The sequence below is a fragment of the Engystomops pustulosus genome, chromosome 8 (genome assembly GCF_040894005.1).
Source record: "Engystomops pustulosus chromosome 8, aEngPut4.maternal, whole genome shotgun sequence".
In the NCBI taxonomy this organism is placed as follows: Eukaryota; Metazoa; Chordata; class Amphibia; order Anura; family Leptodactylidae; genus Engystomops; species Engystomops pustulosus.
The window spans coordinates 70908684-70934029 of NC_092418.1; the positions used below are offsets into that span (position 1 = coordinate 70908684).

Genomic DNA, 25346 nt, shown 5'->3' on the forward strand with positions numbered 1-25346 from the left:
AATATAGGCTGCAGCCTGGGCCCAATAATTAATATAGGCTGCACTGCAGTCTGGGCCTAATAATTAATATAGGCTGCACTGCAGCCTGGGCCCAATAATTAATATAGGCTGCAGCCTGGGCCCAATAATTAATATAGGCTGCAGCCTCGGCCCAATAATTGATAGAGGCTACAGCATGGGCCTAATTAATCATAGAGGCCTCAGTTCAACATATTAATTAAGGCTAAAATTATGAAGGGCTATATTAGCCTATAAATAATTTATCCATGGGTCCTGTAGTTAATCCCTTGGGGCTGTATATAATTTTTCCTTGTGGGCTGTATGTAAATTTTCCATGGGTGCTGAATGTAATTAATTCATGGGGGATGTATTTAATGACTTAATGGAGCCTATATATACCCTAAAACTACAAGGGGGTTGTATATAATTTATTCATGGATCTGCCTGCATATACTGCCTGACAGCATGACAATTTATTTGTAATCATCCAGGTCCAGAATTAAAAACACTAAAACAGCTCTGAGAAAACAGAATATCTGGATTCGGTGACTTCCGGTAAGTGAACCATAGTTGCTTAAGGAGCCATAATGTGTCTTGGCTTGTCCTTTAGTATTATAGTAGTATATAGGCAGATACTGGAAGTGCACATAGCAGGGCAGCTAAGATAGACCTGTGGTCCACCATTTTGTTGATTCCTGGTGGTCTTGCCTGTCTGAACAATCAGACATTTGTCCAATATCAACATTTGCCTAAGTTATCAGAACTCCATTAAGAAGTTCTTTGAAAAATCAAGAAGTCGTGAGCTTTGGAAGAAACCAAGAAAGTAAATTATTGTGTTGATAAAGAAAAGGGGCCATTTGTATGCTTATTTATAGGCCAGTATGGATAACAGTGATCAGGCACAAGAACCGACAGATCAACATGCACCTCCTTCCAAGAGATACAAGTCTGGAAGCCAGAAAAGAAAAGAGAAGCAGATATTGGAAGAGAAAATCAAGAAACTACCTTCCATTGAGCGCTTCTTCAGGAAGAGCACACAGAAAGAGAATGAAGAGTCTTCAACTTCCACTGTATCTAATACTGAACCAAGTGTCAGTGCATCTCAAGAAGGATGTTCCAGCAGTGAGAATGTTGTTGAACTGGCTGTAGATGCTCCACAACAGCCAGTCTTAGTTTGTCATTCTGGACCGCAGCCAGAGCTTAGTGATGATCCAGCAGAATGGCCTGATATAATCACTGATGCAAACCATAAAAAGGGGTCCTAAACAAGTTAAGCTGGAAGATTTTCCTCTTTCAGAATTTCAAGATGGTACAAAGAGACGATTCTCTTCTGCCCATTATTACCGATTGATTGGTACAGGAGAAAAAGTTGCACGGGATTGGCTGATTTACTCAGTGCTCGGAGATTCGTTATATTGTTTTTGTTGCAAGCTTTTTGATAATGACTCAAAATCCATTTTCTCAAGCCCAGGTGGATTTAGAGATTGGAAGCATGTCGGTGGTAAGGGATCCTTGCATTCCCATGAAGCTTCCTGCAGCCACATGTTAAATTATGCCAAATGAAAGGAATTGGAGGAAAACATATGTTCTGGAAGAACTATTGACAGAGATTTGCGCCAACAACTCCATTTGGAAGAGCAACGGTGGCGTGAGGTGTTGCTGCGGTTATTGAAGGTTATTAGATGGATGGCAAAAAATAATTTACCATTCAGAGGATCATCAGATACAGTATTTACTGATCATAATGGTATTTTTTTGCAATTATTGGAGCTGATCTCTGAATTTGATTTGGTTTTGAAGGAGCACATGCAGCGTGCTAAAGAGAAAACCAACATGCATTATCTTAGTAAAGATATGCAAAATAATTTTCTTCGTTTGATTGCAGATGTGGTCATTGAAATTATAGTTAAAAAAATTAAGCAAGCTAAATTTTTTAGCATAATAGTGGACTGCACACCAGACATCTCAAAACAAGAGCAGTTATCACTTGTGCTGAGATATGTGGACGTTGACAATGTTGCCAAAACAGTGGAGGTTAAGGAAAGCTTTTTGGAATTTCTACACGTCACAGAAACAACTGGTATAAATCTTGCTAGTGTTGTCTTGGAAAGACTGACCAAACTTGGCCTATGCGTTTCAGACATAAGAGGTCAGTGCTACGAAAATGGTGCTAATATGAGGGGGAAATACAAGGGAGTGCAGGCCATTATTTTAGAAAAAAATGCTTTCTTTGTGCCATGTTCTCCACATAATTGGAACCTTGTTATAGTTCATGCTGCAGAGAGCTCCAGCCAAGCCAAGCACGTTTATGACATTCTGAATCGGATTTATACATTTTTCTCAGGAGCAACTAAAAGGTGGGAAGTGGCCTCTGAACATTTGTCCCATCTAACACTGAAGGCTTTGTCTCAGACACGTTGGTGTGCTCGTCTTGAAGCTGTGAAAGCCATTTGATTACAGTTTCCCCAACTAGTTGAAGCCTTGGAAGTATTCACTCATGGTAACAAATTTTCTAGTGACGCATTCAGCGAGGCAAAGATTATCTTAGATTCAATTTGTAAATATCCGTTTGTTGTCTCGTTGTGTGTATGGTATCACATTCTTCTACAGGTAAACCAAATTAGCCTTGCTGTCCAAGCACAATCAATGAACCTTTCTCATGTTATTCCGCTTGTTGAGTCTGTTACTACTGCTTTTAACGAATACTTGCTGTCGGGTTTTAAAGAAGCTGAGTGTAAAGCTGCAGGTATTTGTGAGAAGCTGGATATACCAACAGAGTACCCAACACACAGAGTTAGAAAGAAAACACGACAGTGCAATGAAAAAGATTGCCAAGAGCCAGCATGCCAGCAAGCAAGTGGATCGTCATTTTCAAATCCAAGGACAGAATTTGAAGAAACCTTTTTCAAGCCTCTATTGAACACTGTCCTTGAGGAAATAAGAACAAGATTTGTTTTTTTGCAAAAATTCACTGCCAAGTTTGGATTTCTCAATGACCTCAAGGAAGCAGCCATTGACTTGCCTGTGTTACAGCAACATTGTTTAAGGTTCTCCGATCCAGGGGTTGATGGAGAGACTATGCTAGAGGAGCTGAAGACACTGGCTAGGATGCTTCCTGATCATCTAGGCCCACAGGAGACTTTACAGTATATAATATCTCACTCATTTACAAATGAGTTGTAAATTCCAGCATTTACAAATCTTGTTTTAGCATTGCGACTGTTGTTAACAATACCAGTTTCAGTCGCATCAGCTGAAAGGAGCTTTAGCAAACTAAAGTTAATTAAAAACTACCTAAGGTCCCAGATGTCGCAAGACAGGTTAAATGCCTTGGCAATACTTTCAATTGAGTCGAAAGAAGCGCAATGTGTAGATTTTAATCAGGTAATACACCGTTTTGCAGCTGAAAAAACAAGAAGAATAACTTTTTAAAAGGCCTATTCCATTGGATACATTGCACTTTTAAAAGAACATTAGTGCAAAACATTTGTAAAAGTGCAATGTATCCAAGGACTTCCATGCATTGTAAACAGGTAAACTTTAAAAGAACATTAGTGCAAAACATTTGTAAAGTTTACCTGTTTACAATGCATGGAAGTCCTTGGGTACATTGCACTTTTACAAATGTTTTGCACTTATGTTCTTTTAAAGTTTACCTGTTTACAATGCATGGAAGTCCCTGGATACATTGCACTTTTACAAATGTTTTGCACTAATGTTCTTTTTCTAAGTTTACCTCTTTACAATGCATATAAATAAAATGTTTCATATTTGGTGTTTTAAGTTTATCTGTTTTTAATGCCGTCACATGAGTTCACTGTTAAGGGGCCCACTGAAACCTGGAGCCGGCCCTGGTCCCACGGTATGCCACCTAATTTGTGTTGCATGGAAGCCAGCACATCTTCCTCCCGGGCTCCACATATCGCCTTCCACTAACCTAACTAACATATAGCCTTTGTACTAACCCATACTATAATTTAAATATTGCAATATTTATATAATATACATTAATAATAATACAATAATGATGCTTGATATTTGTTTTCCTTGCCGCATTAAAAAAGACTTACTTCAGAGTAATTTAATTAAATTTTACATTTCAATCACCTCTATCAATAGAAAGTCTCTGGGGTTGGTATTACTGTAATCTTACTGTCGCCTAGATACTTATTATGTACATTGAGCAACACAAAATCTATCATGTTACATAGACTGTAAGCTCTTGCCAGCAGGCCCCTCACTCATATTGTTCCATATGAATGTTTGTACTCTGTAATGTAATATTATACCTGTACATGTCCCATATGATTTTTAAAGCGGAATTTGATGGTGCTATATAAATAAAGATTATTATTTATCATTATAAAAAATACACATTCTATTTCCCAAAAAAAACAAGAGCTTCAGTTTTGTTGGATAAGCATGTTTATTGTTAAAATAAGACATTGTCTTAATAGTATATTCTACACAAGCAGAAAATGTGTACATCTAGATTTGATTGGATGGTATAAATAGAAATGGTAATTTGTATTGCCAATGTGTTTTCACAGAAAACATAGAATGCAATATACTTTGCACATATACCTCTAAGCAGTCCAAATTTTTAAGGTGTAAACTTTTTTCTAGTTCCAGAGAACTGTAGCCCATAAGCGAAACAGTTTTGCTTCATGTGCAGCAGACAGACAACAGGTTTCTTTTCTAATTTACAGTAATTTATTAATCCTACTAGGATTCTTGGCACAGGTGATGTTGCACACTCTTGATTTACAAGAGATACCGTAATTGCAACATATAGTATTGTTACCTGTGGAATATATTGTAAATCCACTTAGAATATCTTTATCATTCTCCATATTTCCATTGCAATGAATGGTGTAAACCAAACAAATAGGGGGTCATTTACCAAGGACCCGATTCACGTTTTCCTGATGTGTTACCCGAATATTTCTGATTTGCGCCGATTTTCCCTGTGTTGCCCCGGGTTTTTGGCGCACGTGATCGGATTGTGGCGCATCGGCGCCGACATGCACGCGACGGAAATCGGGGGCGTGTCCGAACGATAACCCGACGGATTCGGAAAAACCGCCGCATTTAAAAAAAATAAAAGTGTTGCGGGACTCGTGCTTACCTTCACCAGGTATAGGATGGTGCATTCCGACGGACCTCGGGGAACTTCAGCGCATCAGCGACACCTGGTGGACGTCGGAGGAACTGCCTTAGTGAATCGCCGGAAGACCCGAATCCACCGCACAGAACGCGCCACTGGATCGCGAATGGGCCGGGTAAGTAAATCTGCCCCATAATATAATTTTCTTTTAGAACATATACAAACACATTCTATACAGTGTACAATGTAGAAATGATGCTGAGATTCATTTGAATGATTAACATGTACATTTTGATAGTTAAAGAGGACCTGCCCCCCCCCCCAAAAGACCCCCACCATATATGTCCCCCATATTCCTCTCCCCAGCCCTTTTCTAGCAATGCCATTTTTTAAAAAAATTGGGTTGGCAAAGTTAGTTTTAATTGATCCAACCTCTTACCACGGTGGCATGGTGCCGTGGTGAGGCAGTGGCACGATGCTTATTCACAGCGCTGGGTGAATGTTAGATATATTTGACCGGCGCTGTGAATAAGCATGGGGCCCCGCATCGCCGGCAGCGATTGCACAATATATGCGCTGGTGCTGGCTATTCTTACAGGTCCCCGATGACAGGGGCGTGGAGGGGTTGTGTCGACAGCCCCCCTCATGATTACAGCCGACTGCCAGGGGACAGGATCTTATTTGGTAAGAGGTCAGATCGATTAAAACTAACTTTGCCAACCTGAATATTTTTTAAAAATGTCATTGCTAGAAAGGGGCTGGGTAGAGGATTATGGGGGACATATTTGGTGGGGGTGTTTTGGGGGTGGTGACAGGTCCTCTTTAATAGTCTTTGGCTGCCATGTTTTTGCTTCCTTTAAATGCAACAGGGAATTTAGACTATACTAATATTCACTTAATTTATTTAATGTCATTTATAAGGATACATAAATACTGTCTAGCTACAGCACATGGTGCAAACTGCTTGCACAGGCATTTAGGAATTGTTTGCACCACAATTGTGCTGAATGCAAACATTTTGTGGCACAGCTGCACAAGGTACCATGCAACACATATTAGGGGGCGTTCCGGTGCTCAGTTGGACCGTGTACCAGATTTTTCATGCAAAGTCTGTTAAGGGTGCACCAAAAAAAAGATTTCTGGCGTCTGTTCTTCATGAATCTGGTGCACGCTGCACTATGCTCAGGCGAACCGAATTTAGTGCAGTTTGCACCACTTTTAAAATGTGCCCCTTTATGTTTCTAGCAAGCACCAACAGCAGTTATGAAAGTGGCTTTTCAAATTTTCACAAGATTAGGTATATTTATTGTGCCATGTTTTTATATTATTCTGCAGAAGGAGACAATAGTAGAAATTTCTGCAAAAAAATCTGAGCAGTGTAACTGATTTAAGAATCAAACTGTCAATGTTAGTTTCTATTGAGAAATTTATTTAAACTTTGTATGAATTAATTAAGTGATGAATATGTTTTATAAACAGTGGATATAAGCGAAAAGTGAGTATCTAACATTCTGTACAAATAAATGCATGGCACTTTCCATGTAATGCATAGGCTCAGGAAGTAAAAGGTCTCCTTACAGAGACTTTACCAATTGAGGCCATCTTGTAGGCATGTGGAAACTTATAGCCATTGATGCTCTACTGAGGGATTCTGAGAAAATATGCAAATATGTTTTCCAAAATGGGAAAAGGAAAACCATACTTCTTTTGCTACCTTGTGTTGCGGCTCCCTTAACACTAAGCATAACTTTCAGGACGCCTAATGACATGATGCAGGATTACAACAAAACCAGTATATCTATTCCAGAAGGAACAGATTTCCAAGGGGTTTCCTTTTCCCACTCTGGAAAAAGCAAACAGTTCTCTGTTGAAGGGTTCTGAGTTCGTAATTGACCCTTGAAATACTATATGCCCTAGTAGGGTATATGGGCAAAGGTTGTTAGGAGTTGCATAAGCAAAGCATTTCTATATCTCCAACTTAATGGGGCTCATTTACTAAGGGTCACGCGTGCACTTTTGTCGGACTGTGCACTTTTTTTGTGGCTAAAATGGCTTGCAAAGGCATTTAATAAGTGTGTGCACTGTGATTGTGGCACACACACACAACAAAAAGGATTGTTAACTCAGTCAGACCTGAGCGGGGAAGGGACACATTCATGTTTTCAGGCGCACAATCGTAGTGAACTCCGTTGACCCTGTAAGTAAATGTACCCCAATGTCTATGAAGACGATTTGGGACTCTTCATGTGATTTGGCCACTACAAGCCATTTGTGCCTATCTAAAGGAAATGATTTTAAGAAGTGTTAAGTTCAGTTAAATATTCACTAAAAGTGAAGCAGAGCATTATTATATTTGATTAAGTAAAAGGAAGATTAAAGGTTAAAATTAGCATTTTGCTGAATAGTGCAAGGAAATTGAATAGCCATTATGTATGCAAAATAACTGGTAAGTACTAATCCAGTATTGACACAGAACATCTGCGAGACCAAAATTTCATGATTTAGCACAAGTACATTGAGAGTTGCCTGGCCATTTACTAATCTTTTAGGACACATTTACACTGTGTCTGTCTATATACGGGGTCCTTTGTTGTGACCAACACCCAAATTAAAGTACCAAACATGATTTATTGGTAGATTTAGGCTAAAATATAGCTTACAAATAGATTCCCAAATGATCGTTAATATAACAACTGTTCTACAAAGAACATAATATAACTAGGTACTGCAAAATAAATTTGATTTTGCATATAGTAAAGAAGAGAGTTTCAACCTGTTTGAAAATTCAGAATTCTACATAGTAAGGATGATAATTCTTGTATTGTGATTGGAGAATTTGTTCATAATATCCACTATCCCATGTTCTTTTTCTTTTCTGTAAAATAAAAAAGAGTGAATGCAGAAATGTTATTAGAGACATGAATAATTGTCTGCAATTAAATACAGATTTAAATTAAATAGAAATCATTTTTGCTTGCATTTAATTATTCCAATTTCCATTAAAGGGCTATTCTAGTCAAAACAAGTTTTGGATAGTTGATAACATGCTGATCATGAGATCCCAGTAGTAAGACGCTGACAGGTTACAAAATCTGAGGTACCTTGTCCCTTGAGCACTCTGATTCTCTATTCATCACCTTGGCACTGATGGAGATACCCGAGTGCAGTGTTCAGCAGTTCATGTGCTCCATGGAATTCCTACCCCTGGATCTCCCACTAATCAGCAAGTTATCCCCTATGACAGTGGTGGCGAACCTATGGCACGGGTGCCAGAGGTGGCACTCAGAGCCCTTTCTCTGGGCACCCAGGCCTTCACCCTAACACAAAGTTTCCCAGATACGACTCAAGGCTTTCTCCTGTGGTCCAATACATCCCAGGACACGCCATGCTCAGCACCATTTTAAAGTTATATATTTGGCTGCCAGGACTACAAGAGGAGCAAGAAAGTGTGAATAGAGATGGATTGTCATTTGAGCTCCTGCTCTGGGTCCCCTGATTCTTCTTCTTCAGGGGACCCTGAAGGGAAGCTACAATCCAAATTTCTCCACCTTTCTATTGTATTGGTGAACCCAGGACACCAATACGATTAAAACCTGTGAAACAGCAGGGATCAATAAGTTACTGCTTAAATTGTCATGTTGACAATTTGTGACATATAAGTGGGTTTTGGTTGTAGCTTGGTCACTCTGTCTCCAAAAGGTTCGCCATCACTGCCCTATGCTGTGGAAATGGGAAAATTTGTTGTGACCTGAATACACTTATAATCTGGTTTTATACAAAACTTGACAGCTGCAACTCACAACACATGAAGTAGTTTCCAATAGGCACATTGCAATGGTACTTTGTGATACAATATCACAAAACAACAATCTAATCAATTTACAGCACACAAAGCTGGAAATTTTCTGCCAAGAGGGGAAATAAGGAAAGTGCAATATATAACAAAGTACTTGTTGCAATTCACAACACATCCATCACGTGGTTGCAAAAAGATACAGATGGCACATTACTTTGAACACAATACCTTAATAACACAATGGGCGGAATATATAAAGCCTTGTCCACCAGTTTTATTGAGGGCAAAGCATTTATAAATATCCATCTCTGTCATGTTCTTGGAATATCCAGCCTGGGCGCTACATTGGGCTTGGCTGGGCAATGGGTGGTGGTTGGGCGGTCAGGGACATAAACGCCCCTTCTTATCATATTTGCTATTGTCTCTGACAGAAAACTGGTAGAGACTACAGCTAAAATCTCTGCCAGGTCAGACCTGGTCTAAACATGTTCGACCTGGTAGAGATCCCATCCAGATCTGCAAAGAGGCCATTGTGAATGTCTTCAAAAGTGAATTTTTTTAATGGCACATACATGAGCCTAGACAAGTTGTTAGAAAGATGCACCAATATGCTGAACTTAAGAACTATCAATGTTTAAAATATATATTTCCTCTTTTATAATATAAAATTAGGATATAATAGATTATTATTTGAAAGTGTATTGAGTCATTGCCTATCTATTTTCTCATGTCCTGTGATACCCAGGGATACATAGGGGCAGATTTACTTACCCGGTCCTGAAGCGATCCCCGAGGTGCGTTCTTTGACAAGGATGAAGTCCGGTGCGATTCTTCAAGATCGTGTATCCTTTCCTGCATGTGTCACTTCCCCGCTGAGGTCCGCCTGAGTTCGCCTTCTTCTTCCCGGTGAATGTGAGTGCATTGTCTTGTGACACAATTTGAATTGTAAATCCCGCGCTAAGTCCGAATCAGTCGGGTAGTCCGTCGACCACGCCCCCCGATTCGATTGCGTGCGCCAAAAACCCCAGTTAAATGCAGCGCAAATTGGAAATTGTCAGGAAACCCGACGAAAATGCGCGGTGTGGACCCTTAGTAAATGTGCCCCATAAAGTGTCATGCAAACTTTGGCTCAAACATGTTATCCCATCAGAGAATGCCTTTTCCAATATTCTTTAAGACTAAATCATATCTGATAGCTTGCCTTAATATTGACCTAACTTTTTGGCATATCATATTCTTAAAAACATTAGGGTGAGATTTATCACAAGGTCTGAAGATTTCAGAACTGGCAACCAATCATTCCTCAGCTTTCATTATATAACCTGCTGTGGGAAAATGATTGCAAAGAGCAACTAGAACAGTTTTACACTCTTCTGGTAAATCTACCCCAGTATGTTGATCCTTTCTATATTAAAAAAATCCTATTATTATGTCATATTCCTTAACTTTTTTAAACATATAAAATATTCCACTTACCTTACAGATTAGGATGCTCGTACTGATTAGACTATATAACAACAAAACCGTAAAGACTGTGAATAGCCCCCATTTGTACGTGTCACCTTCTTCTGGCTCCATGGACTGTGCACACTGGTACGTCAAATCTATTAAGAAACAGAAATGCAATTGTGTACATTACTTGAACAGTAAGATCCACCATTTGACTATGTTTATCAAGTTCAGATGAGGAAATAGAAGGACACTTACCAGTGATATAAATAAAAGTTGCATTCCCTTCAGTAACCTGATATGGGGGAGGATACATGACTTCCATCTTACAAATATACAACCCTGTGTCCTTTTCTTGTAACCCTGACATGTTAAAGGTTACATTTTTTGGACCAGGTAATCCTAAACATGTAATGCTTTCTCCTGAAGCAACAGGTTCATATGCAGTGTTAAAATTGAAGACACACATTTCAAAAACTTGGTTATCTGTTTTCTTCAGGACACTGAAACGTAATTCTTCCACATTTCCATAAATACTGTAGTCACATATCAATGAGGCCTCTCCATGTCTGTTAGCCACTATCACAGCTGGCTGATTCACCTGGACACCTGTAATGAAGAGGTAGAACAATCCATTGAATCTACTAACATTCCAAAAAAATGGGTAAAGAAACTGGTATATTTAGATTAGGGTTGTTTGATGACTTTCTGTTACTTTAAGAGGATACATGTGACTTGCATGAGCATTACATTTTTAAAAGCAATGAATGACATAACTAACTGTAGAAGAAAATGTTGACATTTCTTTATTTAATTTGCATTTGTAATTTACAAATGACAAAAATAACAAAAATATTTTCATCAATTTGAACAGATATTTTCAAATATTTTCTACATTTTTAATTCATACAATTAAATCTTTAAAAATAATTAAGGTCAATATACAAGTTCAATAAATTACAGATGGTTAATTACAACAAATACATGTTATATAAAATATGTCCTAAAGAAAACTTATTAATTCTACCTACCTTCCAACATATTGTTATAGAAACAGAAGATCATAAGGAGCACTTGTAAAAGCATTGTATGTCCTGGTGTGAATGCCAGAGCTTTGTGCTAAATCAGAAAAATGCTTTATATTTTAGCAACATATAAAATCTATTGTTTTATTTGTTCCACAGCTCTTTCAAGTACTTCTGGATAACTGAACTCTGGACTGAACAAGGCACTGTCTTGAAGGCTTTGAAATGAAGTCTATGGTTACATACATATATCATATATAACCTCAAAATCAGAAACCTTTCAAATAATGTTTTGGGTTTACAAGAAAGGAAGTAGTAGGTTGGAACAGTTACGTATAACGAAACCACATTAAGACCTGTTAAATTCTTTGTGACCAAAACATGCCTATCAGAATGGAAAATGATAATTTCACACAATCTATATTTTGGTTATTTTATTCTAGGAACCTAATTTAATAGGCAACGTCACAAAACTATAATGATAACCCTTTTTGCCAACAATTCGAAAAGCTTGTAAACCTGATAAATTCAGAAAATATGCTAAAAAGGATCAAATAAATGTTATTAGCCATTCTAATTCTATATCTCCCCAAATCTAATATTGTACACTTAAGTTGGTATTGTAACTGTTAGAGATGCACCAGGTTAAGAATATACAGCAAGGGGTGGGCACATGTCAGGTTTTGTCTTGTTCATCAGTGCATAACACATGTCCATAATATCCCCCGTCTGGCCTTATCATGAATTTTATTAAACTTTAGAAGGAATAAGTTTCAAAGACCTATAGGAGATGAAGCAGCAACAGTGCTTCACTTAAGACAAAGAAGCATATGGCCAATAACTTCACAAGCCAGTTTTGGATTTATGGTCCACCCCAGCTACATACAAGGTATATTTCTGGGATCGGGGCAGCAGGGTGAACGTGTACCTGGGTGGTCATCTACTCTGGAGGCCTTGGATGAGGAGATACACAGAACTTTCAATGGAAGCATAGTAAATGGGTCATGTTTCTGTAACCATAATCCTATAACCTTCCATTAAGAATTTAGAACTCATCCAAGGTCTTGGTTCTGGTAGGAGGTTTTCTGAAGCCCACCAAGGGGTGGAAGGGGTGTATCTATGCCTCTTCTAAAAGTTATTCCCCATGGCCATTGTTCTTTACTGGGAGATATTATAATTACAAGATTACAACAGAGCAGAGAGAATCTTCAAGTGTGGGCCATCTCATCTCAATTGGTTCCACACAAGTTATTTAACTTTCACAGAATTTCTTAGACTTGTGGTACTCCACTTGTAACTTATACTGTACATATATCCTATTGTGTATATTGTTCTGTCGAATGTGCCCTTAAGGCAATTGAATATATAAATGTCATGTGTTGTTCTTTATTTCAATCCATGCACCTGGGTTGACCTCTGGCTCTATATAATCCTGTTATGGACAAGGCTTATATCAAACAAGAGTTGATGGCAGTATACCATGTTGAAAAGGCTCCTGAAAGGGATCTTTCAACCAGTTTTGTCCTATAGAACAAAGTTTCCTCATTTGTGCCCTTTTTAAGGATAGAAAATTTTAGTTCTTTGATTAGTGGGGCCATGTAATGGCATTTTTTGCAGGATGAGATGTGTTTTCCAGTGATACCATTGTCACAGATGGTCCTGCGACCCTCCTCTCCGGACAATAAAGACAGAGATTATGCATCCGTGAAGGCGATGAATGGAAGACTTCAATACCTTCAATACTCGAGATGGACATTTTGAATTTCTTGTTACGCCCTGTGGCATTCCAGGAATTTTCCACCAACATTTTCAGAGACCTACTATATACCTGTGTCATGGTCTATCTTGATATTCTCTGGTGTTCTCCACGGACCTAGAGTCCCATCTTGGTCATATACGGCAAGTCCTCAGGCACCTAAGGGCCAATTACCAGTTTTCCATTCCTAGAATACATTCATATATATATGACAAGGGACTAAGCCGGTCTGATACTGAGAAACTATTCCTGCTAGAGGTTGATGCCTCATCCGTTGGTGTTGGAGCTATTCTCACCCAGAAGGGGCCCAAAGGCGGAACTCTCCCCTATGGGTTCTTCTCTAAACCCTTTTCAGCCACAGAAAGGAACTACTCTATTGGTGATCAGAAGAATGAAGTTATCTTCTGGAGGGAGCTTGTCATCCAGTCAGTATCTATACTGAACACAAAAACCTCCATTACCTTCAGACATCAGCGTCTCAATCCACAACAGGTTTGTTGGTCTCTCTTCTTCTCCTGCGTCAATTTCCTGATACATTTCCGTCCAGCAGAGAAAAACCGTTAAGGTCAATGATCTCTCCAGTGCCTCAGATATCATTGGAGAAGATCCTGCTCCCGACATATTGTTCCACCTGAACGCTGCTCCTGTGGATCTACAGCAGCTTCCTCCTGGCAAGACTTATGTCCAACCTGCTCTTTGGAAGAGGATATTTACTGTTCTCATGTGGCTGAGCACCCTGGGGTGCAACTCTCTGTCGCCCTCATCTCCTGTTTCTACTGGTGGCCCTTATCTGGTAAAGGATATATATATATATGTAGGATTTTGTGGGCTCCTGCACTTACTTTACCGGAAACAAGCCATTTTGTTTCAAATCAGTTGGTCTTCTCTTGCTGCTACTGATACCCAGCTGTATGTGGTCTCACGTGGCTATGGTCTTTATAACGGAACTTCCTCCCTCCTCTGGTAATACCGTTATCTGGGTGGTAACAGACCGGTTCTCCAAGATGTCCCACTTTATGCTTCTGCCAGGTCTGCCGTCAGCTCCTCACCTTGCCAGCTTGTTCTTCGTACACGTATTCCAGCTTCATGGACTCCCTCTACATATTGTATTGGACCAAGGGGTCCAGTTTGTTTCCCGGGTTCTTGCGTTCTCTGTGCAGCCAACCTTAGGTGAAACTTTTTCAAGTGGACTTTTCCTCTGCGTATTATCTGCAGTCTAATAGACAAGTGGAGAGAGTTAATCGGATTCTGGACTGCTATCTCCGACATTTTGTCTCCGCCCGACAGGACAACTGGTCCACCCTGTTGCCCTGGGTGGGATTTTCCTATAATTCATTGGACTCTGAATCTGCCTGCTCTGTTCCCTTTTTCATTCTGTATAGACAACATCCTCGTCCACCTCTCCCTCATGCTGAGTGCTCTAATGTTCCTGCAGTGGAAGAATTGTTCCAAGATCTCGGATCCATCTAGGAGCAAATGCGTCAGTCTCTACTCCGGCCAAAACCCAGGCTGAATCGTAGGCCTTCTCCCCAGGTGACAAAGTATGGCTGTCTTCTAGGTATGTCAGTTTGAAGATTCCCAGCTACAAACTTGGTTTGTGTTTCCTGGGTGGATTTAAGGTGCTGAAGCACATCAACCCGGTAGCCTATAAGCTCTGTGTTCCTCCCACCATGCACATCCCGAACTCCTTTCATGTCTCTCTTCTGAAGCCACTCATCTTGAACTGCTTCCCTCGGCAAGTGCCTCCTCCTGCTCCTGAGGCTGACTTCACAAATTTCTTTGAGGTAAAGGAAGACGGTTAGGGGGAAGCGGTTATTTCTTGTCATCTGGAAAGGGGTTCTGGCCAAATGAGAGGTCTTGGTAGCCTGAGGACATTATCTTGGACCATGGCCTCTTGTAAAGTTTCCTTCAAACCAAGAATAGGGGGGGGGCAAGGGGGGAGTACTGTCACAGGTGCTCCTGTGACCCTCCTTCTGGTGCCCCCTCAGGCTCACTCACCTGTCCACATTTTGCACTAGTATAATTCTGGAGTAGTATGTTTTTTGATCACTTTTTATTGCCTTTTTTGTGGTTGAAATAGGTAAAAATCATAATTTTTGGAGGGTTTTTAACTGTTTTTTTATGGTCTTCATTGTGCAGGTTCAATAATATTTTTTTTTTATACTCTGGGTCATTACGGACACAATGATGCAATATATGAGGGCTTTGTGTTATGATTCAAACTTTTTTCACAATATATGTCTCTTTATATGTTAATGGAGCTAATGGGCATTTTTATTACTTTATTAGTTTATTTTTATTTAAGAACTTTTTTTACCTTTTTATTAATTCCATCTAAAAAGATCAGCACCCCCCAAACATGGTGTGGAGGGGCCATAGTGGGGGTGGTTATTCCGACCACGGGTTTTACACTGGCGAGTCAGCTCCAATTTCAAGCTGAACCTGCATCAGCTCAGCTACTGATATATCTGCCGCCTAGTGCCAAGTGCCAGAGCTCATCATTTAAGTTTTTAATTTTGTTATTTTTCTGCTTACAATATATCTCATTGGATAGCATACATGACAGTGGTCTTCTTTATTGTTCTGTTACACTGCTGTGGCATAGTAAAGTTGTACGGTGGAAAACAATATGAACTGGCAGCGAAAAAGAGATTTTTATAACTGCTCCCTGTTGCTCCTCAGCAAACACTGAAAACAGAATTACACCACCTTTTCAGAAAGATTTGAGATTTGCAAATTTGAGATTTGCAAATCTTAATTTGTTAAGTACCTTTGATGATTGTGTGGTTCAGAATAGTACACATTAACCATAAGAAATAAATGTCTATAGCTGGGGTTATAAATACCACAGCTAAAATTAGATCAAGTAAAGGGTGGTCTAGTGGTCGGAAGTTGGTTGTTTGTTAGAGAAGATAATGAAAACAGATATAATTTGGCAAGAGCCTCAGAGCTCAAGGTTTGTACAATAACAAGCTTTAAACTAATGCAAGAAATATTTGTATACAGTTATATACAGCTAAACCACCTATATGTTCAATCTTTTTATTTACCCACTTTATGACCAGTCATTGTAAAAATACATAGATCGGTCAATAAGGATTTAAGGATAGCACTGACAGGCTGATCCCTTATTTATGGTTTTATGCAGTCACATGCATTCGAGAGCCGTGATGGGTCCTTTTCCTAAACCTATATGCATAGGATTCCAAACGTTTGCATTCAGAAGATTAATTTTTCATTTTGAACAATTAAATGTAATTGGAAAATTCTAAATATCATACATTTACATAGATAAGGATTTGGGACATCCCCTTTCTACTTAACAATGATTGAAGTTTTGTTAGTTTTGAGTCATTAAAATGTTGGGGTACAATCATCAAAGTGTAGTGACGACATAGAATATTTCACTTCCTATTCCACCCTTCCTCTCTTTCTTTTACTGTATGAATGTCAATTCTTGATAATTACCTCTTTACATAACCATTGCTTTGTTTTACACATTATGTGAAATGATGTCTTCAGTTATGCCTTTTTCAAGCACTTAACAAAGTGCAATGATTTTAAGTGCAATGTCAGGATATGCTGAAAAAGAACTTACATTCTAAATAACAGAATTCTTGTAAGTCTTCTACTGTGCCTTTAAAGTTACTAACGATAACTTTAGGAAGAACAAAAGACTTTCAGGTTCATGTGTAATTGTAGTTTCCTATGGTTGTCAGGGATTCAGACCTTCGCACTACTCTTGGTAGTGGTCTTTCTGGAGCTTAACTACAGCATGGTGCAATTCCTTGAAGGGATTTTCTGTGCTAAAAATTCCTGGTAATATAGCTGGGGAAAAGGTCCTCAATAACAAATCAGTGGGGATTACAATATTGATGTATCACCTTTTGGATGCTGGAAAATCTCAGGTTCTGCATCATGATGAAAGTTAATTTTTAATTTTATAAATAATTAAAAGCAAAAAGCTTTCCAAGCACAAAGAAAACAGTCGCAATAGCTGCCTATCTATGGGTGACATGTTACCTGGCTGTCTGGATATACAAATGTGACATGTGTTACATGGTTTCCTGGCTATGGCAGCAACATGTTGCATGTCTTCCTAGCTATAGCTGTGACATCACTGTCCCCTTCATATATATCTGAGATAATCAGTCAATGCCATCCCACCCGCAAACTAAGATCCTTACAAAACCTTCTGCTCCGCTCTCCTACTATAATGCTCTTCTCACAGCAGTCTCCAGGACTGCTCCTTTGCATCCCCCACTGTTTGCTACCTCTTCTAGTGTCTACATTTACTTTTCCATATAAATTGTTTCAGTGTAATGTTAAATCTTTTGTACTTTCATGTACAGCACCATGAAATTAATGTTGTTCTATAAATAATAACAAACAACTATTTTTGATGTGATTTACTAGCAAAACAGTCCATAAGGGCTTATTAAATGGGTTATCCACTAACATCCGGTTAGGGGACAAAGGATAGCTTGATGGAACTTAGATAACTTGGTAAACAAATGAACAAATATTGTGCTTTTTATACCTCTTAAACCTTGATATACTTAACTGACTATTATTTGTATATAACTGATGAATGTGTTAAAGTAACAGCATTTAAAATACAATACATTTATTTGTAATACAAGATTAGAAACTTAAAATGAAAGCAGTATATGAATTAGAATGACTACAAAGTCCCAAGAGTAGTGAGTAAGACTATGCAAGTGTAGATAAAAATCGTTGGTTCCTATATCATTATACCACGCACCTTAATTTAGAAATTGTCCATACAACAGTATGTAAGAACTAAATTTGTAATATGGTTCACACCAACACTAATGGAGTATAGAAATGTATACTTTATGTTTCCGCTAAAATATTTTTTCATTCTTTCCACTGATATTAGACTTTTCTTCCAACTCTAATAAATATTATAATCGGATGATGTGTCACTTCAATTTCAATATTCCAGTCCAGGAGAATACCGCTGATGAAGATTTTAGTTCAAGAGATTTCCTTATATTAAAGGGGTTATGCCACGAAACAATTGATTGCAAAAAGCTGTCAAAGAGGTTAAAATATTTCAGAAATCTATTTATAATGGTTACCTGGAAGTAAAAGTACCTTTCTATTTGTTATTATGATGCTTGTTCAGCCTCTATTCTGCTCCACACAGAAGCATATGTGGGAGGGGCCTAGCCAGGTACATGCACAGCACTGACAGCGGCAGTTTTTCCACAACTCAGTGCTACAGAGCGCTCAGCCTTCAGAGTCTCCTTCCACCTGAAATGTGTCATACGCCCCATGTTAAAAGTGCACCGTTACCCGTACCCATCTGTGTTCCCTTATCTATCTGCCTGCACCTCCCGTTGCTGACCCTGGATTGGACTTGACGTTGCATCCCTGCTGCCTGCCCTTACCCTGTGCCTGGACCTGATCACGAGACTGTCTTCCGCTAAGGTATCCCGACCTCAGCTACCACTGTGGGCTAGTCGCACCTGTGGAACGATCCGGTGGTATCCTGCCACAGCAAGTCCATCCCGCTTTACGGTGAGCTCTAGTGAAGACCAGGTGCCACTTAGACTCCCAGGTCCCAGGTGTCGGCTAGTACCACCTCCCGCGGTGGTCCAAAGGATCCCGAACTCTGACAGTAGATCCGGCCATGGATCCTGCCGAGGTTCCACTCCCCAGTCAGCTCGATCTTGCAACCATCGTAGTTAAGCAATCCCGGCGGATTGGCGCACAAGGCGAACAACTGGGACAGGGCACCTCCATGCTACAACAGGTGCTAGCCGCCCAGCAACAGCAACGGCTTCCTGAGGCTGCCCCGTCACTCCTGCTACCCTGTCTTGTCTACCTGCCGTTGAACCTAGGCTATGGCTGTCTATGCCCGGCAAGTATGATGGAGATCCTAAGTTGTGCAGGGGCTTTATAACCCAGTGCTCCCTGCACATAGTACTCATGCCTTCTAAATTTATCACGGAGCGATCCAAGGTGGCATTCATCGTCATTCTCCTCTCTGGCAAAGCCCTGGCCTGGGCTACTCCTCTTTGGGATAGAGATGACCCGTCACGGCTACTCTTCCGGCATTTCTGACGGAGTTCCAGTCCATGTTTGAAGAGCCTGCACGGGCCTCCTCTACGCCAGGGGAGCTCCTCCATGGGAGAATATGCTGTCCAGTTCTGTACCCTGGCCCTGGAACTGTCCTGAAACGATGCAGCTCTGTCTGCAGCGTTCAAAAAGGAACTTGTCAGGACTCGCAAATTGTACTGAATGGATCAGGTTTCAGGCCTTTTGCTGGAAAGCCACACCCAGAGCTGCCTGTGATTGACCGCTGCATTTCTGATCCTGGGAAAGCTGGGTGTGCCTCTGAACTCCTTTGGCCTGCAGCTGCGGTTTGAGTGATGGAGGGCTGAGCCAGTCAGTGCTGGAGGCAGTGCCCATTACTGCTTTATATTCTGCTCAGCCCCTTCATTTGGTGCTGGTTATTGCCATCTATCTGTGTATCTAGTGCTCTTGCTATTGTGTTTCTGGCTATTCTGTGTACTGACTTCTGCTTTGCCTACTGACCATTCTATTTGCAATACGAATCTGTACCTTTGCCGCCATCTTGGTTTTGACCCAGTTTGTTTGACTTTGCTTGTCTGTCTGTATCTGTTGTTTGTCCCTCAGTATCGTTTATCTCCTAGTGTGACCCCACCTTCCTGTCTGTCTAGTGTCGGTTTCTGTTACCAGTGTGAACACTGACCTATATCAGTATCCCGGTTACCTGTCCGCTCCACCATCCAGCAGCTGCCAGACAAAGTAGGTTTTCCCTGTCATCTTGTAGGGTCACTCAGGGACCATCAGTTAGGTTCCTGATAGTGGGTTTGCCCTTACCAGGGCGGTTTATCTGTTTTAGGCAGGGCCTTAGCCCGCAGGGACGTCGCAGGGTGAGATAGCCACCACCTACCTAGTCTGACAGCTAGCGCCAAGCCTGGTTGTGGTTGCGCGATTGCTGGACAGGTGCTGACAGAACTGTTATCTCTCGTTAAGGACACTCTGGCCGCTCATGATCTCACGTCTACCCTGATTGGTCTCATCACCTTAGACACTCGGATAGACGTGCGGTTTAGGGAGCGTGCCGAAGAGTTGTGCCTTCAACAACCCCAAGTCCGCCCACGTCATCTTCCTCGCCTGGCACCTGCTTTCCAAAGGCAGCTTCAGCCACTGGGCGTACCAAGGTCACGGTTAAGAACAGCTATCTATTGCCATTGATCATGGAGCTCTTTGACCGCCTGCGTAGCTCCAAGGTTTCCTCCATGCTAGATCTCCGTGGAGCCTACAACCTCATTCAGATCCGCAAGGGTGACGAGTGGAAAACTGCTTTTAACACTCGTGATGGACATTTCAAGTACCTGGTGATGCCGTTCGGACTGTATAAAGCACCAGCCAGATTTCAAGAATTTGTCAACGACATCTTCAGTGATCTGCTCTATACTTGTATCCTAGTCCATTTTCTTCAGCCCCAGTTCTCACTAGGCCAGATACTGAAATTCCTTTCATCTGGAAGATGACGCATCCTCTGTAGGTGCTGGGGCGGTGCTCACCCAGAAAAGACCCAAAGGCCGAACTATCACTTGAGGCTTTTAGAGAACTTCTGGCCATCAAACTTGTCCTTTTCCATGCCTCAGACGCCATTGTAGAGGAGCCGGCCCCTCAACATGTTATTGCTCCTGAACAACTGGTTGTTGGTCCGGTGGATCTTTCATAGCTTCCCCCCGGCAAGACGTATGTCCGACCGGCTCTGCGAAAGAGTACATTGTCTTGGGGACATTGTTTGTCTGTCTGTCCGGGCATCCTGAGCCCTCATCTCCCATTTGCACTGGTGGCCTGACCTGGTCAAAGATGTTTGGGATTTTATGGGTTCCTGCACTTCCTGTACTCGTAATAAGCCATCTCGCCTAAAACCAGCTGGTCTACTATTGCCGAAACCCAGCCGCCCATGGTCTCAGGTGGCCATGGACTTCATCACGGACCTTCCTTCTTCTTCTGGGTGGTAACAAACCGCTTCTCCAAGATGTCCCATTTTGTGCCTCTGCCCGGTCTGCCATCAGCTCCCCATCTTGCCAGCCTGTTCTTCACCAATATCTTGCGGCTACATGGACTTCCTGAGCACATCATCTCTGATCGGGGGGGTCCAGTTTGTTTCATGCTTCTGGCATTCTCTCTGCCGCCAACTTCAAGTAAAGTTGGATTTCTCCTCAGCGTACCACCCTCAGTCGAATGGACAAGTTGAGAGGGTTAACCAGACTCTAAGATGTTACCTCCGTCATTTGGTTTCTGCCCAACAAGATGACTGGTCCTCTCTGTTGCCATGGGCAGAATTCTCCTATAATTCCTTGGACTACAAATCTTCCGGCTCTGCCCCTTCTTCATTGTCAGCACCCCAACCCACCTCTCCCTCTGCCTGTGACGTCCGACTTTCCTGCTGTGGAGGAATTAGTCAGAGATCTTGAGTCCATCTGGAAGCAGGCTTGTCTCTCCCTACTTCGGGCGTCCACCCGCATCGAGACCCAGGCCGACAAGAGACGCAGGACTCCTCCAGTCTTTTCTCCTGGTGATAAAGTGTGGCTGTCTTCAAGATACGTCAGGCTGAAGATCCCCAGCTACAGGGTGGGTCCTCGCTATCTGGGTCCATTCGAGGTGCTGAAACGCATCAACCCTGTCTCATGTGTGTATATTGCATTGAATACATGTGTGTGTATATAGCATTGAATACATGGGTGTATATAGTAGCGCATACATGTGTGTATGATTGTATATATGTGTGTATGAATAAGAGTATATATAAAAGTGCAAACATATGTGTGGGTGAGTGTATGAATATATGTGTATGAAATTAAAGGGAAATTAAAGGGAAACAAGCCAGAAATATAAACATAACATACACATATCTTACATGTGTCTTATATATCTTACATATCTTATTTTTTTGTCTTGTTTAAATGTTTTTTTTTATTACATAGCAACCTTTCTGTAGTATAGGTAATCATACAGCGCTTTACATTGTTTAGTGGTGGTTCAGGGCGGCTACAGACTCAACTACTGAAATACAAAAAATGCAAAAGTCCCTCTGCATCAACGTCCTCCGTAAATATTTAGATAAAAAAATTTAAAAATAATCAATAAGAAAAGACACAGTACCTCTCCATTTTCAAACATATGTACCCGAGTAGAGGCAAAAAACCTTATTTGTGCGTTATCACTCCTTGGTGTAGTGTTCTTTTTAAGCTCGATGCGTCCGTGGATCCTGCGGCTCCCACTGGAGATGCGGTGCGAGTGTCCGGTCTTCCGACTCAGAAACTCAAACTCCTCCAACGTTGGTTCCGCTACGGTCCGGAAAGGGAACAAAAAAAACTTCTGATAAAAAGGCCTTATAAGAATAAAATGGTTGCACGTCCGACATTAGCAGCCCGACTCCGAGTTTCGCCAGGTGGCTTCATCCGGGGCTTGACTCAACTACTATTCATTTCAGTAAATACCCCTGCACCACCACTGGCCCAATGGACAGTGCTATCTGCTTCTGTCCTTTGGGTAGTAAAGATGCTGCTCTCTTCTTATCAGTGGTTCCAGTTGTTACTACAAAGACTATTAATATTTTGTGGATGCAAAAACTTTGCTAAACATATATTTTAAGGTTTTGCAGCAACATGCAGGTAGATTTGGGGGGGGGGGACTGAGAAGTCATCGGGTATGGTTTTAATAAATTTAGTTACAGTGGCGAATGTCATGGTTAAGATGAAGGGGGCCCCATTCCGAATTCTAATACGGGGCCCAGCCTATGCTAGTTATGCCTCTATGTGCCACTGTTGTTAACCCAGATCTGCCAGCAGTGTGCTCTTCGTTTTTGTAAATGAAAGTAAAAAATGAAATGTCAAATGCTGGGCATCATGTCCATAATAATCCACAGTTGAGAAGGCTCAGAAATACTGTACACTAAAGAAGAAGAAAGGAGCAGAGAAAAGGGAACGTAGAATATTTTTTCCTTCATAAAGTAGTATACAGCCTGCCAGGCCCCCGGTAGTATACAGCCTGCCAGCCCCCAGTAGTATACAGCCTGCCAGCCCCCTAGTAGTATACAGCCTGCCCCTAGACTATACAGCCGGCCCCCACAGCACTTAAAAAAAAATTAATGTGTATACTCTCCCTCCGATGTCAGCAGCTCCCCAATGTCAGCGCGGCTCCCCGATGTCAGCGCGTCCCATCTTCTTTCTTTTCCACGGCTCCTCTTCTTTCTTCTTGCTTCTCTCATGGACGCGGCCATGTTTTCTTCTAGCAGGCGTATCTATGACGCGGCCACTGCTGACGTCATAGTATGCACGGCCAGGAAGAAAATACTCGTCGGACAACGCACAGCAGAGATTGCGCAGGACTGGGTAAGTAAATGTGCCCCATTGTGTCTAACAACTAAAAAATAGAGTGACCACAGAAAAGTTCAGCTTGAATGTTCTTGGTTCAAGGAAACCACTCATTCTGTATTATAGGAACATAAGTATTACAAATCCTTTGTCATGGTTGAAAATAACCACATACTTACAAGTCAGGGTATCATTTCTCACATTTGGAGGGAACATATTTCAATTCACACAATTACAGGAAGGGAACTATATTACAAATTTTAAATCTGTACAATCTTAGATTAATTAGAATTATGTGTGGCCACATATGGGTAATATATATTTTTTTTAATGAATGGATCTGGGAGAGAACATGTGAGGATTGACTTATGTTTTTCTACTATAGATTACTATGCTGATTCCTGTGAACTTGTTTGAAAATGATTTACTCTGTGATTCTCTGTTTGTTTATAAAATTAATTTCAATAAAAACACAAATAAAAAAAAGAAATTGTGTGTGATGATAAACTCCCAATCTATGCAAGAGTGGAAAATGGTTATCACAACTTCTCCATTCAGACTTCTACATGATCAGCAACAAAGTTAGTTTTTTCTGTACCAAATATTGTAACTTAGGTGTTACGTCACACTATCAGGTCCCTCAAGTGCCTGGACTTTTGGTATGTCAATGTAAATTTGGGAGATCAAACTGTAGTATATATACCAAAATTGTATGGAAAAAAACCAAACAGTGTCATTTAGTCCACACAGGTGTTACATAAAACGTACATAAGACGGAGTTAGGATTTGCCGAGAGCATTGTTGCTTCATATATTCCCCTGTGAATGGAAACAAAACCGCAATGGGGAGGGATACAGAGGAAAAATAATATAGAAGCAATATAAGCAATAAAACACGAATGACAAAATCAGAGGGGACAGACAAAGACAGGACAGGAAACAGAGGTCAATAGGGTAGGAAGGGAGATAAGTCAGTATCAGGGTGCATCATGGGAGAGGCAAAATGAGTCCTAAGGGTCCCATATAAGATGGAATTTGTCCACCTTGTTTTGAAGCGTGGCCGACAAGTATTCCATGGATCGGGTGTCTTTAATACGGGCGTACAGTTTGTACCTGGAGGGAGGAGAAACCTGTCTCCAATGCTTATCTATGAGGCATCTGGCAGCTGTGAGGATATTCAGGGCCAGAGTGAGAGTATATTTTCTAAGGGGAAGGGGAACACGTTCAGTAAGTATGTTTTTGAGCACAGGGGAAGGTCTAAGGAAATCTTCTGGACATGCACCCAGAAGGGTGTGAGCATAGAGCAGTCCCAGAATTTATGGAACCATCACACACAATTTCAACTGTGAGACGTTTACTATGCTACATGTTTTTGTTTGATGGGCATACTTCAGCAGGCCCACTTTGTAATTCCTAGTCCGTATGATATTGTTTGGGTGAAATTACTTCTGCCAGTTTTATTAACAGGATCTAAAACAGGCAAGATGATTCAAATAAAATTATACGGCTGTCCTTTTACAGTACCCCAGCTGTCATGGCAACTGATGACTTCAAGGAGGCGCAGATCAATGGCAGAGTCCTGGTGTGGCACTCATTAGGTAAAGGGAAAAAGCTAGCTAAAATCTCCCTGGACCCACAATAGACCTGCCAGCTGCAAAAGGTGCAAACAATGTAAAAGGTCAGCTTCTTTCTGAAGCAAAATGCACAATGGGGTAACAATGTCCTAGTTCCTGACTGCCCTCTGACACTTTGCCCTTGTCTCTGCCATAATGCTTAGTAGTAAGTGATTTTCCCAAGTGCTACACTTGGATGAGTGA

At 41.0% G+C, this 25346-nt stretch overlaps 1 protein-coding gene and 1 long non-coding RNA gene across 3 annotated transcripts; one reads left to right on the top strand and one right to left on the bottom strand.

Moving 5' to 3' along the window:
- Positions 1-5903: 5903 nt before the first annotated feature.
- On the bottom strand, positions 5904-11605 carry LOC140074604 (cytotoxic T-lymphocyte protein 4-like). Its single transcript, XM_072119621.1, has 4 exons — positions 11384-11605; positions 10611-10961; positions 10380-10507; positions 5904-7982 (listed from the first exon to the last, which is right to left on the bottom strand). The coding sequence occupies exons 1-4, from the start codon at positions 11436-11438 to the stop codon at positions 7893-7895; spliced, it is 624 nt and encodes a 207-aa protein (XP_071975722.1). The 5' UTR covers positions 11439-11605; the 3' UTR covers positions 5904-7892.
- LOC140074605 (uncharacterized) lies at positions 9647-12007 on the top strand. 2 transcript variants are annotated; one of them, XR_011849217.1, is made up of 3 exons: positions 9647-9745; positions 10387-10496; positions 11537-12007. It is a non-coding gene; the product is annotated as an uncharacterized lncRNA (long non-coding RNA). The 2 variants fall into 2 exon arrangements; XR_011849216.1 differs by having other exon boundaries at positions 9670-9815.
- The last annotated feature ends 13339 nt before the right edge of the window (positions 12008-25346 follow it).

Bases quoted from the DNA above. Each gene is read 5' to 3' on its own strand.
- LOC140074604 (XM_072119621.1), bottom strand. From the start codon at position 11,438: ATGCTTTTACAAGTGCTCCTTATGATCTTCTGTTTCTATAACAATATG. The intron at 10,962-11,383 runs GTAGGTAGAATT...TCTTCATTACAG, and splicing joins CTATAACAATATGTTGGAAG to GTGTCCAGGTGAATCAGCCA. The intron at 10,508-10,610 runs GTAAGTGTCCTT...GTTTCTTAATAG, and splicing joins AACTTTTATTTATATCACTG to ATTTGACGTACCAGTGTGCA.